Source organism: Bidens hawaiensis, unplaced genomic scaffold (assembly GCF_021521415.1).
Source record: "Bidens hawaiensis isolate Kalapana, Puna unplaced genomic scaffold, B.hawaiensis_p1.1 tig00021831_1, whole genome shotgun sequence".
Taxonomy (NCBI): Eukaryota; Viridiplantae; Streptophyta; class Magnoliopsida; order Asterales; family Asteraceae; genus Bidens; species Bidens hawaiensis.
Window position 1 is genome coordinate 155,386 of NW_027493387.1, and position 20,162 is coordinate 175,547.

Sequence of the window (20,162 nt, forward strand, 5' to 3'; positions counted from 1 at the left end):
TACAATCTCGGTACCGTCCAGATACCGGTACCAAACCGAATATTTCGATACCGGTACAGGTACCAAGAATTTGTGATTTTCGGGATCGGTATTTTTGGTACCATGCTCATCCCTAAACATCAATACACTTATACAACAGTAGTAATAATATAATGAAAAACGGAATTCAAATCATGTTTTCACCTGATATCATACACTTATAAAATAGTATTAATGAACTACATTCTTAAAAGGAAAATAGTATTAACTGGTCCATAATAATCTTATCTCATAAAAGTGTTGTCACCGGCCCCCACTTATCACACTATTTATTCTCGTTATACCCCGGTTAATAATAACTAAACTCCATTAAGATTTTTTGCGAATTTCAATATGACTTTTAGTATTTTTGATCGGAAGGAGAATACAAGTAGATTGATGTAAAACTTATCTCATGTCGATGCACCAAACGACTTGATGTTTGTTTATCGGAATATTAAACACCCGTACTGAAGCATCGTTTCTTCGTTTGGAGCATTGTTTCAAAATAAGTATTACATCAATCGACTCGTATCGTCCTTACAATCATAAGCTCTAAAACATCAGCATGAAATTTGGAAAAAACCTAACGGGGTAAAAAAATTTTAACACGGCCCAATAAAAATAAATAGTGTGAAAGATAGGATCGATATCAAACAATTTTCTAAGATTAAATTAATATCGGTCAACCTCATGTTTTCATTTAACATCATTATACTTATAAAACAGTATTAACGTAATGAAATACAGTTTTTAAATCATGTTAATATTATTACACTTATAAAACAGTATTAACGTAACGAGATACAACTTTATAAAACAACTTGACAAAAATACCCTCACTAGGTATTATAAAAGGGGGTTAGATGTGCTTATATGATACAAACAACACATGAAACAAAAATCTTACCCAAACAAAAACCCAAATTGTTACACCCCCAAAGTCCAAGATTAGGGTTTGTTCGAATGAGTTGATTGACCCCAAATCAGACTCATTTTTTCACTTTATGTGACTCACCTCCACCCAATTACAAAGGTAAATGTCACAATTCATATTATTTCTTACTTTATTTACCCATTTTTTAAATCAAAATTCATTGATTTCATTTCTAATTTCATTTTTTTATCTCTAAACAAAAAGAAACACAAGTCTTTAAACATTCTTCCCCTATTTCTTGCGGTCTCAAACACCCTAAAACACACACAAAATGCATCAATTAAACCCTTAATTTTTATTAATCTTTTTGTCTTACTCACTTCAATTTCCAATCTCTGTAGGAAATATAAATGGGCTTTCTTCAAAAACCTGTACAAAGGTAAAATCTTTATGTGACAAGAACCCATAAGAGTGTAGTAGTGTATCATCATGTTTTAGGGGTTTAAAGGGTTCAAGATTCAGCTTTGATCACAGTTTAATTCATCTTTTTGGTGTGAAATTGTGTTGATTTGTTGTTTCTGTGTGTTGTGTGTAACAAACAAGGAAAAAGATTGAATCTTGATGCAAAAAATGGCTTATGATGCTGAATTGGGAAAATGGTCTGATTTGAATAATAATAATAATAATAATGGGTTGTTTGTGAATCATGAATTGTATGGGAGTATGGATGGGTGTGAGGATGCTAGTGAATTAAGGGCATTGTTTGATCAAGTTTTATCATTTTTCTTGAAAGAAGTGTCTGTTAACAAAAAGGTTTTTAGGCCTTTTCCACCTAAGCTTGGTGATGGTCAAGATGCTGCGTTGTTCAAATTGTTCTTGACGATTAGGCGAATTGGGAGTTATGAGTTGGTTTCGGAGAATAATTTGTGGGAATTTGTCGTGAGGGAATGCGGGTTAGAAACCGGGCTTGTGGCATCGATGAAGTTGATATATGTCAAGTATTTGAAAGAATTTGATCAGTGGTTGTTGAATGGAGGTTTTAAAGATGGGAAGATGGAGAGTATGGAGATTAGTGTTGTTGAGAAGTTAGATCGGTTGTCGAGACAATTGGGTAGGTCTTTGATTGATGTTGAGATCATTGGATTTAGTGATTGTAGGGAGAAAAACGAGGGTGGGTCGGGGTTTGATCAAGTTCAAGACGGAATGAATCTTGATTGTATAGTCAATAGTGATGATGATGATGATGAAAAATTTAGTGTTGGGGATCATAAAAGATGTGATTTATCGCCCAAATTCGTTAAGAAAGTGGGAGTTTCGATGGTTAACGATGAGGTCAAAGTCAAACGAAACGAGATGGTGTCGAATGATGTCTTGAAAGTGAGACTTTCAGTGATCCCTGATGATGTGGATTCTGACGATGACGATGATGATGATGTTATGATAACTGTTAAGACTGTTGATGTGGACAATTTTGTTTCTGGTAATGTAAACAATCTGAAACGAAAGAGGGATGAAGAATCTTTAAAGTTATCAGAAATGCTAGATTGGTTGGCTAATGCTGCGCGGGATCCGCATGATCGCGCGTTTGAAACCTCACAAAGAAGTAAAAAGGGAAAGAGTTCTATAAATAATCATTCATGGAAGCAAGTTTTGTCAGCAAGACGTGCACTTTTTGCAGAACTTAATCATGATTTAGGCAATGAAGCAAGCGGTTCTCAGGTATGACTCATTTGCCTTTATTTATTAAATGTGTATGCAATGTGTTTGCGATCATTGTGCTCCTTTTAGGTTATAACCTTGCTATGAGGTCATGAAGTTAATGACAGTTTAATTTATTCTGATTTTTTGATTGCATACGCGTAATAATATTTTTTCGTGTGGTTTACATTATGTAAGTGCGGCTATTACAAAGCATGAATGTTTGAAAATTAGTATTTGTGCAACAATAAATGTAATGAGGATTATGAAACCCTAAAGCAGTAGTTTTTAAACCTTAAAATTACAAGATCAAACAACTTTATAGCACCATGATAGTTTTATTAGATTATGCAGGCTGTTAAGAAACATCACTGATCTGACCGATCTAAAACACTATTAACATAGGATCTTTCATGTGTAATCTTGCTTATAAGCACAATCTATTTGTTGATTCCGTTTTCTCGGGTCTTCATCTTTTGTGTCTCAATTTAATTCCCCTAAAATGGAAATTAACAATCTGATATTCGGATCTCGTGGCATAGTAAGTATGACTAAATATGGAATGTTAAAGGCGTAAATGCAATGTAGTACACCTTCGCTTGGCCAAACTTGAGGTCAACTTTTTTAATGACAAAATTGCCCCTGAAGTCATATAAGGGTTTTGGGTTCACTTTGAATGTTTTTATGGCAATATATCATTATGAGTTATTTTTCTGTTAGAATTTAAGGTGTTAACTAACTCTTTTACATCATGTTTTTGTTCTATGTTTCTATGCCAAATTGCGTCATATAGTCAGTTGATTAGAGTTTTTTTATTCTATTTAAATGATAGCTTGTTGAATTAACTTTTTAAGTTTTTCAAACATGTAGAAGAAGACTCAAAGAATGCATCCTTCAATGTACGAAGACAATAAACTTAAACTAAGGTGCAGCAGAAGAGCCACAGCTGCAGTACGAATCCCCTTGAAACGCCAACAAACCGAATCTAATAACATCCGAACGGACCGATTTCGTGAAATTACCGAACCACACGACCAAGAGTATAACCTGGGCCCAGATTACCAAGCCGAAGTGCCACCCTGGACAGGCGCAGTCTCTGAAAGTGAATCCAGGTGGCTCGGTACTCAAATGTGGCCCCCACCCAACGACCCCGATAGAGAAAGTGAAGAGGGTAATTTGGTAATTGGGCTAGGACGGCAAGGCTCGTGTGAATGCGTGTTTCCGGGCTCTGCTGAATGTGTTCGGTTTCACATAGCCGAAAACAGGTTGAGAATCAAAATCGAGCTCGGCCCGCTTTTCTATAAATGGAAATTTAATAATATGGGGGAGGAAATTTCGCTTTCGTGGATACCAGAAGAGGAAAAAAGATTTAAAAGTTTAGTGATTAGGGCGCGGTATGACTTGACGCATAGCAATAAGAGTAGGCTTGAAATTATGAACAAGTTTTGGAGAAAAGCTTCGTACTTGATTCCTGATAAGCTAAAGCAGCATGTGGTGAGTTATTACTTCAACGTGTTTGTTATCAGGCGAAGAAGTTACCAAAATCGTGTTACTCCTAAAGAAATCGACAGTGATAACGATGAAGTGGAGGTGGGGTCCGTTGGTGATAGATTTGGGTATGAAAAGATTCATGGTCTGTCACTACCATGCTCACAGAATTTGCAGTGCACGGATCTTGAATCTTGAGCGTACATTATTTGTTTTTTTGTCATCTACATTGTGAAAATTTATTATCATCTTTATACTAGGAATCTTGAAGTGTCAGCTTATGGTTGATGTTTTTTGTTTTTTTGTTGAACTATACAGTAGATTGGATGAACTCCTTTTATAAAAGATGACCTTTTAAAAGGCAATTTTGGTGCATTTTCTTTGTTTGTCATGCTTAAGTTATTCTTTTTTTTTAACTGTGATTTGAGTTAAATGTTTGTGGGCAGTGGAAGATTCTTCCTATATTCTCTGAAACAGACTCATCTGACAGGTTTTTATGTGTTAAAGATTTTTTTGTCAGATTTGACACAGAAACTTGCTTTATTAGCTATATACTGCATGCATTTTTCACATTGTTCTGATACTGTCTTTTAGAAATCAATGCACTTATTTTGATGGATGATAATAGACTACATCATGGGGCCTATTTGACATTTGACTAAACGGCTTTGTGTTATGGTCATGTAAAAGGGGGAAAATAAAACATGTAGTCACGCCACTGTTATATAGAAAAGAGTGGTTCTGCATTTCACACTTATTAATATGTGTTACGATCATGTGAGTGTGAGTCATTATATAATTGTTAGTTAATCATGGTCGTTAATTGTTAGTTAGTCATTTTATATTTATTTGTAAAAGGTTATTTTCACTAAAATATAATAATAAAACACACCAAAAGAAGCTCTTGTTTTTACTGCTTGGTGAATTCACTATCTGGTCCCATACTCCCGTCAAATGATCGATGTTAACACAAAGCAGTTACAAATCAAAGTTCTTTTGCTTCTCTCTTCAACTCGAGGTAATCCGACTATTCGATGACATATTATTCAAACTATGTTTGTAGTTGGACTCACAAGATATTGTCCATTTCCGTTTGTAACATGGGTGAGCAAATCGGTTCCTCTTGGGTTTCAAGCTCATCATCCGTGTTGTTAAAACTAATTTGAGAATGGATATCTAAAACAGCTTGGGACTGAGTATAACCGTTGAACGATGCTTTTATTTTCTGTTTTGATGAATGCCTCGTCAATAAGATGTTCGTCCACTTCGTATTAGCTCTTAAAGCCTCCCAAGCTCTATTGAGATTAAACGTCAAACCCATCTCGGTTTTATATTCTTCACACGAATCTAGGTAAATATCGTATTATTTTGTACCACTTCGCTGGTTGTTATGGTACTTGTATATTATGTTAAAATTTCCAACTTTAAGACGAACGCCCCTCCATTTGGAAACTATCATGTCGAGGGTACGGTATTCTCCCCGGCCTATTACATCGTAAATTTTTTTACGAATGCTTTTCAAAAGATATTATGCTTGTTTGATTATTCTCTATAACGAACAAATAATAACATTAATATAAAAATCTTACTATACAAATAAATAAAAAAAATGATGCTTAGTTGTCTTTTGGGTACATTCAATCCTAACATAAAATTCCATCACAATCTTCTAATATATCTCCTCATTAATCTATGTTTTATCATGGGTCATGGGTAAAAATGGGTTGGCCCATGACTTACAACATTTTTAATATATTTCAAGATATTATGCACATATTAATGACCATTTACAACAATTTAATACTCAAAATACAATTATGCTCAATGAATACATTACTTTTTATTAAAAAAGTCAACATTTTTATAAAAATATGAACTCAGTGAAACAATGAACTATATTAAACCTTTTCATTTGACAAATCCTGTGTATTCACGGGTTCAAAACCTAGTTATACTATATACTGAGTTAGCTACCCGTGTAACACACAGGTTAAATAAATAAATTTATTCAAATAATAACACAATGTAAAATACAAAAAATATCTTCAACAAATATAAAGATATATTATATGGTAGAATAAATTACACAATTTGGAAATAAAAAGTTGTTACAAAAATAATAAATTTCAAAATATTTCTTTGTACACAATATTTGTAGTTTTATTTGTAACTTTACTTTCTATATCAAAATTTAGTAGTTTCACATTGTTTCTGCTTTAACTCTAAATAATGCAACATATAACTGACTTTAAGCTAATATTAATTGTCTAAAAAACATCAACTATCTATAATGATTGACCTTAGCTTTTATTAATCTTCATAATTGCAAACAAAAATAAAGTGAAAATTTCATTCTTTGAAATTAATTATTTTATTTAAAGGTGTATGATTTTTTTTTAAGAATAAAAAGTATGAGTTCCAATATTACTTCTGGATATGATTTCAGCTTCTGTAGTACGATTATCATATTGTATTTTCATATGTAGTCTAGTTTCATTACATAGACCAATTTTCTAGTTAATATTTTAAGCAACATAACATCGACTTTTAGGGCTAGCCTATGACTTGACAACTTAATATATTGAGGTCATTTAAAACATCATGAAACTAATACTTTCTTGTAACATATCATTTTATGACTGATAGATACTATTTGAAAAAAGGTAATATTTTCATCTCCCGAAAACATGGATAACAACGTTTGCTAATTTCTTGAACGACCTCATTTTTTGGTGCAATTCCTTCACAAAATATATATATATTTGAAATATTCAATAGTAGAAGGATATACAAAGTTAATTTGTCATCTGATTAACAATTTGCTAATGTCTAACATTTTATTCCAAAGATAAAAAGTTTTCTTATCCACCTGAAACCAAAACATGTAGACTGGTGTTTATATTTTTGTTAATTTTTAAGATGATGAACTTACACAAATGATGAGTTGATTAAATAATCAATTTAAAAAAGAAGTTGTAAATGGTTATTTTTAAACCAACCCGTGACCGAAACTTATTCTAATCATAAATTGTTTTTACCTAACCATGTTTGATACTTTAACTAGTTAAAAAACTAGCTCGTTTATATTAACATAAACACTGAGAATACATCAATAGTGAAATTTCTTTTAAGGGTTTGAAAGAAAAAAAAAACTTATAATTTAGTTAACAATCATATATATAATAAGTTAAAGTTTATTGAAATTTTAAATTTAAGTTAATCTTATCTTTTCATCCAATAATATCATTTCTTATAAAAACCTTAATATTAATTAACTAATATATAATAGATTTAAAACCTTAATTTTTGATCATTATTCAAAATCAACGTGAAAATTTATTACTTAATATTAATAACCAATACAATGTATTTATATAAAACAAATTAACATTTTTATGTTGGTATTTAATTTTTTAAATTAAGAAAAAAAATATTAAAAAGAGAAAATGAAAGATTAAAAAGAAAAAAAATGAAATACAAAACAATTAATAAGAAAGAGAAATGTATTTAATATGAGAGAGAGAAGAGAATTTTTTTGTAAGAAACGTTTTAGTGATAATATATGACATTAAAAAACTTTATTTATTATATAGTATAAATTATTACAAACCCAATTGGTAAAGTACCATAACAATTTCTTTTGTTTTGCTAGGCATGTTCTTTAAACACCCATTAATGAATTTGTATAGTATATTTTAATGCTTCCAACTTTTAGCCCATTATTATATAAAAATTTTATGTTTGGCCCCTAATTGGTATAGTATATTTTGATGCTTTCCAACTTAGCCCATTATTACATAAAATTTCATGTTTGGCTCCCAATGTGTTGATTTATACAACAATGTAAAATTTATGTGATTTTTTAATATACCCCGTAACGTATCTTTTATACGTTTCGAAGCAAACTGATACCAAACAAATGGCCGCAACGAAACACAGAAGAATCCACTAGTATATATTAAAAAGATCGCTTGGTTACTAGAGTAAATTTAAAAGTGACTATGACGTGAGTCAATACCTAGTGACTACATTGTACATGAGAGGTGATGGTCATCAAGTACCATTTAAAAATAAGGGCATTTTCTTCTATTAAACAAAAAATACTTAAACCTAAAATTTCTCAAAATATAAATGCCAAAATCGTAATGTCTTCTTACAAAACTACTATATGGTATCAGGTTCGGTTTGTGTTTCGAGCATGAATTCTGGTGCGAGTGGAGTTTGGTTAAATTGGAGTGGATTCTGATTGCCAAAAGTGCTGAATGATTCGTTTGGCCGGTTTCCATTTAAGGGAGATAACTCAAGTTTGGGTTACTTTGTTGATTTGTGTGGAGTTGACTGTTTTGGAAGAATGAGTGTTTAGACCGAATGAATTCATGTTTATAGAAGAATGATGGGTTTAAAAAATGTAGAAATTGTATAAATATATTGAAGATTGGATGGATGTTGGATGAAAGTGTGTTGTTAATTTATTGGATTTTAATAAAACCATTTTTTTTTTCAAAGAGCCAAACAACTCATTTTTTCTTGTTATTCGCACCACCTGACGGTCACAATGCTCCCACACCCGTTGTCTCTCCCACGCACCCACCATCTAAGCCCCTCTCACTAATAGTGGGCAATTTAACTAATCCCTTGGCTTGAAACCATGATCTAAGTTTCCTGGTTTATGAACAATATCATGTTTTCACGTTGAGGCCTATTGTTAAACCGATGACACTAATTGAACAAGTTCAAAGACCAAAAAACCTTAAAAAAAACAATTGTAACATTTCTAAAAAATAAATATATAACTACCTTACAACAAAGTATGAAAACGTATTATATTTCTTTAAAATTCATATTATTAAAACAAAAGAATAATAAGTCCAAAGTAGTAAATGAATCAATAAATGAGTCTTTAAAAGTAAAAATAAAAAATAAAAGAAAGAGAAAAAGAAAATTAAAATTCGGTTTAGTGGGAAGTCGACCTGTTCAAATCTCACAACCAAACTGGTTAGGTGTTTGTTTTGGTCCGGCCAACCGTTCCAGTGAAACCCCAAAAACATATATTGATATATAAACTATAATGAAAACTTAACTGAAATCTAAAAAAAAAACAATATAAATATTTAGAAGAGATGGTAGAGCATATTTATTTAACATCAACATTAACAAAAAGAAGAAAAAGTTGTCACCTAATAAAAAAATGAGGTCAAGTACTAAACCATCTTTTAAGGAATCATCAAAGAAAAAACAAATTACAAACACATACCAAAGTAACATAAAGTTATATGGAACTGTCATTATAAAAATCATGGGATGACGAGCACGCTGCAAACTTGTGGACTGGGTGTAGTGGTGGGTTGAGTGACTGAGTTGTACTATACAACAAAATAATTTATAAATAAAAGGTTGAAATTGATAATGCAAGGGTGTCAGGGTGGTGACATTATTCAATCATTTACGGATATTAAAAACGAACTGAAACATATGAGACAATTTATCAATTTCTTCTTTAATATTATTAAGATTGAATTCATGAATGAAACACAGCTATAAACTCAGTTTGCAAGGAAGTACTTTGAATCATTACTATATTATTTAACTAGGGTATAGCACGTGTTACACACGGGTGAAAAAACATGTCAACAAACATAATAAATTTAGACAACAAATTCAAGCAACACAATAGTACTTCTTCAAACTTTCGGATCAAAATGTTAACCATTTACATTGTCTAGATATTAAGAGTTAAAAGTTACAATAAGTTAATGTACATCGAACAACCAAAAAACATCAACAAAAGACATAAACATGTTCTTTCATATTAAACCACTATCAACTTCTTCAAACATTCTACCAAAAGAAACTCATTTTACTTCATCACCTAAAAATATAATAAAAAATAGCATCCAAATTAAATATACCATAATAACATATTTAATAATGAGTAACATTTGAAACATTAATAAAGTTGTTTTTATTAAATTTTTGTTTTTATTAAAACAAAATAACATCCAACAACAAACAAAGTAAAATGACAACATGAAACATCTTTCTAACTTAAACCATTAAACCAAAAAGATATATCAATAAAAACATGTTTTAGCCGTCATTTTATACCTAACAAATTTTATACTCTTTTAAAACAACCTGTTTCAAAATATTTTCAAAATATATAAAAAAAAGTTTGAAACTAGTCAACTTAAAAAAAATTATGATTTTTTTTTATTTTTGACCAATCTTGCAACAAACTTTTAAATCACTGACATTAATATTTTGTTAAACTTGGAAAACTTAAAAACGTTTTATAATAAATGAATTTTCAAATAACTTTGGAAAGATTAAAAATTTTGTGTTGACTTTGAAAATAATTAAAGGTGAAAAAATATGATACAAAATCAATGAAAACAAAATATAAACGTATAGGAAATAAATTATCAAATATTTATAATATTCTTTGAAAACATTATGAAGAGTTAGACTATCAAATTGTTTGGATGTTATAATTAGAAGATTTATATTATGTTTAAAAAACTTATTAGTTAAAATGGGTAAAAATATAATATGTGTTTATTATACATTATTGAGAAATTTAGTGACATTAATATTTTGTGAACACAAATTCAAAAAAAAAATGAACATACATAACAAAATTTAAAACGGTGAATATAAAAAGAAAATTATGTTTCGGGTGTGGAATCTCATAAACAATTGTATCTACTATAAATAATAACAATAAGAAATTAATGTGTGATTAATTTAATTTTTGAAAAAAAAAAAGTGAAATGTATATTGATAATTCGTTGAAAAAATTACATGGTTGTAACGAAAATATTGAAATTTGGATGTAGTTATGATAGAATATCAATGAAGAATACGATATCGAATGCTAAGCTTATAAGTGACCGAAATTTAAGTTTAATTTGGCCTTCCATGTAAAGATAGAAATAATTTGAAATATCTTGATCCATGGGAATAATGATATTAATAAATTATGAAAAGTTGTCATGTTTAATAATATTCACTAAATCATATGTGTTGAATAATATTTAAAAATGATGATAAAACGGTTATTTAATTTATGATATATTAAGTATTCATTATTAAAAATTATGTCAATTTGAATATTGTGTTCTAAAATAGCGCGGTTATTATTTTAGTATTAATTAATAATTAATATTCACGTAAATTAAAGTAAGATTACATTACAATTATGGTAAGTATTTTTAATTTTGACAATCAGTTTTTTGAATATTAAAATGATAACGTATTCTAGTTAATGTCAAATCACAAAAATTAAGATCAAATCGTAATTTTATTAATATGACTAATTAATTTAAAAATAATTACAAAAATGAAAATCAGATCGGTTAATTTGAAAACTTCAAAAAACTATGGAAAGTTTTGAAATGAGTTTAAAATTATGGAGAGTATTAAAACCTTTTAAAATTTGTTGAAAGATTAGTAAATTTCTGAATTTAAAAGGAGTTTAAATATGTTAATTACATTTTGTAGTTTTAAGTTTAAATTTGGTCTTTTATGTAAAGATAGAAATAATTTGAAATATTTTGATTCATGAGAATAATAATATTAATAAATTATGAAAAGTTGTCATGTTTAATAATATTACTAAATCATATGTGCCGAATAATATTTATAAATGATGATAAAATTGTTAGTTAATTTATGATATATTAAGTATTGATTATTAGAAAATATGTCACTTTGAATATTGTGTTCTAAAATAACGCGGTTATTATTTTAGTATTAATTAATAATTAATATTCACGTAAATTAAAGTAAGATTACATTACAATTATGACAACTATTTTTAGTTTGACAATCAGTTTTTTGAATATTAAAATGATAACTTATTCTAGTTAACGCCAAATCACAAAAATGAAAATCAAATATGTTCTAATTTTACTAATATGACTAATTAATTTAGAAATAATTACAAAAAATGAAAATCAAATCGGTTAATTTGAAAACTTCAAAAAACTATGAAAAGATTTTGAAATGAGTTTAAAATTATGGAGAGTATTAAAACCTTTAAAACTTTGTTGAAAGATTGGTCAAATTCCGAATTTAAAAAGAGTTTAAATATGTTAATTAAATTGTATTAAAACCATTAATACAATTTATTGAGTTTAACTATCCTTAGACCATGAGTAGTCATAACCCTCCACCCCCAGGCATTATGCGCCACGTGGCGCCCAGTCATAGTCATGGTTTTTTACAAAAACAGGGTGTAACTCTCCACCCCAGGCGTTATGCGCCACGTGGCGCCCAGCCATTATTAATTTTATTTGTTTTTTTAAAATAATAAATCATTTAAATAAATAAACATAAAATTAAAAGATACAATAAACTTCCAAATAAAAACTAAATTAAAATAAAAAAATACATCAAATTAAAAAAATACATAAATAATACTAATAAAACTACATGTGATATTTTTCTAAAATTTTCGCTTGTCGAGTGGCTTTTAGAGATCGGACTCTCGGGTCATCTTCGGTTAGCTCATTTGATAAAATCTCGATGTCTTTGTCCATTTCATTTCTTCTAAGTAGTTCGACAGCGTCCAAATTTACTTTAAGTGCTTGGGTTCCAAGTTCGTGTAAATCTTGGAGTCGAGAGTTCATTTCTTTGAATTGACTTTCCATTTCGGCATTCAAACCCGTTGCCGACGACGAAGCGACCCCTTTCCCATATTTCCTTTGCCCTTGCTTCTTCTACCCCCCGGTCGAGGCATCTCGGTAGTATTCACGGCATAATTATCGCTTAGGTTGAAGTTTCGAGCGTCGGAACGGGGCGTGTCTGGATCAACCAAAGACGATGTTTTAGACTTTTTTTTACGCGGACCACCTTCGGCTTCGGCATCCAAAACCAGGCCCCATTTTGGGTGAAACCTCAACTACTCTTTCCAAATGCCAAAGTAATTGAAGGCCCCCGAGACCTTATGTTGATACTCTGTCGACGCGTTTTCCATGACTTCCACAAACGAGACACCGCTACTCCTATTTCGATTCATCCGAGAGAAAACCGTATGGAAACCCATGCATTTGGTGCTTATGTCGCCCCATTTCGGCAGTAACGAATCTTTTTCTCGACGTGAGTCCCCGCCAAGGTCGTTGAACAACTCTTTAATTTTGTGCCAAAATACCCCCGTTTTTTTATTGTTCTCTAAAAAAAATAAAAACATTACAAGTTCAATGTTTGTTCTAAGAAATTTAAAAAAATATATATGTATTTTAAAAACCTACCGCATTTGACATCTTCCGATATCGCGACCAAGAACGAGCACATAGTACGCACTCGTCGATACTCCACGGTATCACCGTCTTTTTAACCCGAGGTTCGCCGGCGGGCTTATTTGCGTGTTTTCTCGGACGTCCGCGTTGGCTCGAACCGCCTACGGTTTCCGGGACGGGTTGTGTCTCCGGCACGAACTCGTCGTCGGGACGGGTTGGGAACCCGAACCGGCAAAAATGTTTGTGGTTGGGTTTTGGAAACCGGGCACCGCATTTGGCATAGCGTTTTGTAAAAATGCAATGTACGCGGCCATTTGCGGGTCGAACGGATGCGGGACGGGTACGGTTGTCATCGGGGCGGTAGATGCGTTCGGTTGTGGATTTTGGTTGCCTTGACGGGCAAATTGACCGAAACCGAGAACATTTTGGTTGTTATTCGGAAACATTTTGGTAGAAATATTTGTGTAAAAAATATATTTGGTTTAAAGGTGGGAGAAAGAAATGTGTTAAAAAAATGAGGTTTGGTTTGTTTTTATAGTATAGATTTAGTTAATAAATTATTTTTTTTAAAAACCAACGGCAACCCCCAACGGTAATTTTTTTTATTTTTGTGTCTTTTCAAGCGTTTTACACAAAACGTGTTAAAAAAAACCTCAAAATGCCCCGGGGGGGGGGGGGGGGGTGTGCCCCCGGCGTTATACTTCAAAACGCCGGAACAACGTGCCGACTACGGTTGGTCTTATTAGTTATTTAAACAAATAAGGATAGTCAAACTTAATAAATTGTATTAATTAGATACTTAAATGTGTAATTTATGCATATTAAGGCATACCGGAAAAAAAATATACATCAATGTATCTCCGATATACATCAATATACTATTGTATCTACAAATAATGAATATAATTGAATATTCAAAAAAGAAATATACATCAATATAAAAAAACATCTTACAATATAATGCTCAATCAATGAAAAATAGCTTGTATCAGTCTAGACATTAACCTGAAATTATAAAGTAGAATATTAATGTTGATATTATGGAAAATTTAATATTTAATTTATGACCGAAAAATTGAATGTCTTACCGAAAAATAACAATATAATGATAATAACCATGGTATCTCAGATTTAGATTTAAAAGGTAAACTGAAATATTCCGTAAATCAGTCGGGTAAATAATATGAAATAACAAAGTTTTGTTATAACATTGATATTATAGAAGATTATAATTATAATTTATAATCGGATAATTTAAATGTGTCTTACCGGAAAAACGAAATAATGATATTGTCCATGGATGAATGTGATTTTATTTAGAATCTAGAAGAACAACATGTAAAACAAAAAATCAGGAAAGAAAAATATAAAACTTCTAATAAATATAAAACAACCATTGTTGTAGGTATAACAAATAACCAGAAAAACTTACCGGAAATACGTAAATACGTTCACATATTAGCTTCATCGCCGTTTTTGATTTACAACCTAAACTGATTTTAATAAAATCAGTTAACAATGAAAATAAAGATAAAAAGTTTAGAGGAAACAATAACCGGAAGAAAATATAATGTTGCCGGAAATACATATATCAACAATCGGAAGTTTAATATAAAATATAAACTTACCGAAAAACGATTAATACAAATCTAGATCTAAATTAGCCGGAATATATGAGAGGAAAGAAAAATATAAACCTTCAAATAAATATAAAACAACCATTGTTATAGGTATAACACATAACCAGAAAAACTTAACGGAAACACGTAAATACGTCAACATATTAGCTTCATCGCCGTTTTTGATTTACAACCTAAACTGATTTTAAAATCAGTTAACAATGAAAATAAAGATAAACAGATTAGAGGAAACAATAACCGGAAGAAAATATAATGTTGCCGGAAATACATATATCAAAAATCGTAAGTTAATTATAAAATATAAACTTACCGGAAAACGATTAATACAAATCTAGATCTAGAGTAGCCGGAATATATAAGAGGGTGAAAGGAGATCCGGCTAATAGAGAAAGAGAGAAAAATATGTTTAGGATGAAAAATTATGAATTGTTAAGGTTTAAATATAGGGTGATTGGGTGAAGAGGACACGTGACAACATAATAGACAATCTGACAATGAAAAGTTGCTGACTGGATTACATATGTAGACAGCTAGAAGAAGGCGACAAATTTTTTTACTTTAATGATATTTAAAGATGACTAAAATTGAGTTGATCACAAAATCATTATTCAAAAGAAAGTTAAAAATGATTGAATGGTACAGTATATATTTATTTTTTAATCTAGTCACTAATTTCTTTTAGCCAAATATTTCTTATACTTATTTTATTTTTATAATACACCCACCTATTAAGAGATTTAATTACTGTATTTAAAATTTATTTAAACATCATACTATATTTTTTTTAGAAAGAAAGAGACTATATCTTTTCATATAACAGTTTATCATGACTGCTGATAAATATTGTATGTAAATTGGGGTAAGTCTACTAGGGTTAAGCAATAGCCATTGTGTCCACTATGATTTTAGTATTAATATAGTATAAAAATCTAGATCGACCCTTGTGAATTTTGACATCAAGCCCATTAAAGTTTAAGACAGACCCTAATAAAAATAATTATATAAATCTGATATAAATAATTTTTCAATTAAATTTGAGTTTAATACCAATTTTTAAAGTCCAATGGTCTAATATCCAACCTAATTATATCTCAAACCACTTTTTAAGCTCAAAACCCAACTCATTCAAACTCAACCCCATTTTTAGCGTAATCCCCAACCCAATTCTAATATTTGATATTTGGTAGTTGGGATTATATCTATCTATCTATAATATATATAAAAGAAAACCAAAAAATCCTACGTGTCGCGATGTGGTCGCTCTCTCTCTTTTTTGGAGTCACCAGATTTGCTTGATTTCTAAATGGTGTTTTCTCATGCATTTGACCCGAATTCATGGGTATGGGTCTTATCAAACCCAGATATTCCTTAAACGGGTTATAACATCTCCATCAATAAAAAATTATTCTCACCAAATTATTGATGTAAAAATCCTATAAAATAGGATATACTAAAAATTAATATCTTATTTATTTAAAAAAAGATATATATATTATTTAAATTAAAAACCAATTTGATAGTAAAAAACATAAACGGGTCTTGGGTCTTATCAAACCATAAGTATATTATTAACTTTCATAAATATTATTTATAATTAAAAAACCAATTTTATAGTAAAAGAAATAAACGGGTCTTGGGTCTCATCAAAACCATATAGTTTTTAAACCGAGTTATAACATCTCATTTATTTGTCAAACAATTTATCATCAAACCATAAGTATATTATTAACTTTCATACAATAAAAAAATATAAATACAAAAAATAAATAAATATTAGAACAAATAATATAAAGCAAATCCGTAATACGGGGGATAAAAACTAGTATATATATATTTGATTTCAGTTTGTTTACTTTGTTAAATTTGACAAAAATTTGAACCTTTTAGGAAGAAAGAATGATGAATCTTATGATGTAACGATTTTTCAAAAAGATAAAAGTACTAAAATCAAGAATTATCCTCTAAGATTCCCGAAATTGTTGAATTGGATAATCTTCCTTCGGATTTCCCGAATAGAAAATCAATTTCTACTTATAACGTGAATAAAAATTTCTCGATTCAGCATGACCGGAACGGCCAAACTGGACTAGTAAAAATGATATACTAATTTGACGCGACCCAAATGACTGAACTGGACCAAAAAAAGTATTTATATAACTATTACTAACCCAAAAATTTCCGACATTTGTTAGAAATTTTTCTGGGTCCGCCAATGGCACTAGCCTCTCTCTCTCTCTCTCTCTCTCTTTATACATGTATGGTATATTAAGGCTATACCTTGTTTCTCTCTTAACCCTTTCCTTGTATTTCGAACCAATGTTGTAAAAATAGGTTTTCAAGGCCAAATATTCGCTACAAGGTATGTCGTAAAGATGAGTTTCTTTAACTCCGCCTAGTTTCTAACAATCGATCAATGGTGGTCAATCTCAGCCAGAATCATATCTAGTAGGTGAACTTGAAGGGATTTTGACTTAAATAATAAAAAGATAATTCGTATTTTTATAATATTAAAGAAAAAATATCATTTTTTATTTTATGATTATCAATTTTTTAAATAATCTTATTTAAAAATGTATTTCTGTTATTTATATCGATATTCATATATTTTGTTATAAATATTAGTAAACTTATGATATTTCACATATATATAGTATCCAAAAATTATTTTTTTTATATTTACCATGTCCGAGTGCTCTCCAAGTACTTCGATTACAACCAACTCCCCAGTCAACTGTCTATGATCCTCACCTAACGACTTTTACAATCTTGTTTCGGAGGGCAACAAACCTTCAAACACGCAAAACCTACTCTCCCTAAAGTTTATTATGCCACAGTACGTCTCAACAGAATGGCAAGTCAAAATATATCATTATTATTTTTATTTTACTTTTTTGAAAAGCGAACTTAAAATAACGCCTCCCCAAGTTAGAAAACCCTAATTTGAAGGACAAAAAGAGATATATAGAGCAAAAGGTTTCTAAGCCACTAAATCAATGTCAAATGAAACTTACAATTACGAGACGAAAACCATAAAAAGAAACTGAAACAATCGAATAAAAAAATATGTTCTCTATACACTTCACAAGAGCCAAAAATATCCTTGTTCCGAGCTATCTTTTTTCTTTTTCAACCATCTAGCGGAATCCAACTAATTAGTGATACTTTCTGGACCTTTATTGGAAGGAAATACCACATTCAACCACCTACCAATCGCATCCCATATTCTCCCAGCTTGATGACAACCTCCGAACAAATGATCCAAAGTTTCCACCGATCTAGAGCAAACCATACAGAGGATATAAGGAATGTCTATACCTGTGTGACTCAGATTTGTGTAGTAGGGATACGATTCAGAAGCAAACGCTAAACCAAAATAGTTACCTTTTTAGGCATAAACCTGGTCCATCTCGTCGGACACGAAGCATTGGAGAGCTCCATTTGTACAAGCAAACACCTTTAACCAAAAACGAGTCTTCGCAATCCCAATCCCACTCCCATTTATCATTGGCACCCGGAAGCACTACACACGAAAGAACATAACCGAGATCAAATTTGTGGGCAGACTCTGCACCCCCTCTCAACCCACGTCTCCAATCCTGAGTTCAAATCGAATTAACCTAATCTTTTTTAATCTCCAAGTTGAATAATCTTGAAAAACGGGCCTCTAGGCTAGAATCTCATATTCAAATATCCTTCATGGAAAAAGTATTATCGACTTGCTCTTACGCATGAAAGAACCGAAATAGGGCTATTAACCAACAATGCAATATTAAATTATTCATATACTTAATAATAATGTAACGTGCACCCTTCTAAAATCGTTGGGTTGAAACTCTTCATATTGATGTAGAACTTGTCAACATTCTTCCATCCATCTCCATAAACATGTCATACCTTTAGTTATACAACAAACCACCTCTCTAGTGTCAACTATGCATCGTTAGATACCTTTGTTACCCACTTAATTAGCTCATCAATTATGTTTGGGTGTTATCCATATCATCATCATGGCTATCACACCTTCACGCTAAGAAGATTATCGTTTCTTATGTTATTTTGTTTATGAGTCCTCGTTTTCCATCGCCTCATTTTCGTCCACAAAATATTATCTTTTCTCTTGCTTTATGTGGATGGTTTTATTCATTGTCCTTTGCCACTATTGTTTGTTACGACACCTTTAGCGTTGTCTATATATCCACCAAACAAGCACAACATCGCACACCAAAGATACTGAGATTGACATTTGGGGAGAAAAAAAAATAAAGTGACGACTGACGAGGGGCTAGCCTCGCACCCTTTGCTCGGTGGTTGGTTAGCTTAGCTTAGCTTAGCTGGGGGTTTTGAGTTAAAGTCCATACCTGACTACCTCTACTCATTTATTCAGTTTAATTTGTTGATTGGCGATAACGTGTTTGATGATTTCGGTTTTTAGGGTCTATATCATTTCTTGGATTCTGCAGATGAATCTCTGATTGTGTTTATAGCTTTCCAACAAGCATAGGTACAAGGATCTCTTCACACCTTTTATAGTTTTATGTATCATCATTAACATTGTTAATAATTAAACTATTTTATATGCTATTAACTTTTGTTCATCACATTTTTACCAGACCCGAAACAAACATTCACGAGTTTGGCTTCAGATACAGAACATGTTGTGGGTTGCCTTCAGGTCTTTATATGCAACCACTTCACTTAGTAAGTATATTTTTGTACACATCATATATACCGTCCCATTGTGTACTTAAAATTTGATTTGAGCAGTTCATGTACATTGTGAAACGAACTGCGCCATTGTAGGTGCTTAAAATTGGTTTTAAATAAGTTAAAAATCTTATTCTTCCGGCATTCTTGAAACGAATCTGTTAGGTTTTAATTGGTTTTTTTAGTTGTAATATTGAATCTTAGGATAAATGGCTATTAAATTTGGGTACTAGAGTTGTATTTGACGATCTTTCTTGTCTCATAGTCTTAGATGTACAAATCTATGAGAGATAATGTAATGGAGGAGATATTAAGAGGAAGAGGATGAAACAATGGATGATAATATTAAGTTGCTAATTCTGCAAGAATAATTTGCCATTATTGTTAATTTTAATCTATATTACAGAATTTTCTTTTTTTTTTTGGCTCTAAAATAGTTTGCACAATATTTTTGCAAATTCAGCATAACACACTTGAAGATGTGTCGAAGTCATACAG

The 20,162-nt window shown here is 30.7% G+C and overlaps 1 protein-coding gene across 1 annotated transcript; it reads left to right on the forward strand.

Annotated features, from left to right (window-relative positions):
- Positions 1 to 1,142: 1,142 nt before the first annotated feature.
- LOC143564178 (AT-rich interactive domain-containing protein 2-like) lies at positions 1,143 to 4,542 on the forward strand. Its single transcript, XM_077051536.1, has 2 exons — positions 1,143 to 2,614; positions 3,464 to 4,542. The coding sequence occupies exons 1-2, from the start codon at positions 1,517 to 1,519 to the stop codon at positions 4,277 to 4,279; spliced, it is 1,914 nt and encodes a 637-aa protein (XP_076907651.1). The 5' UTR covers positions 1,143 to 1,516; the 3' UTR covers positions 4,280 to 4,542.
- The last annotated feature ends 15,620 nt before the right edge of the window (positions 4,543 to 20,162 follow it).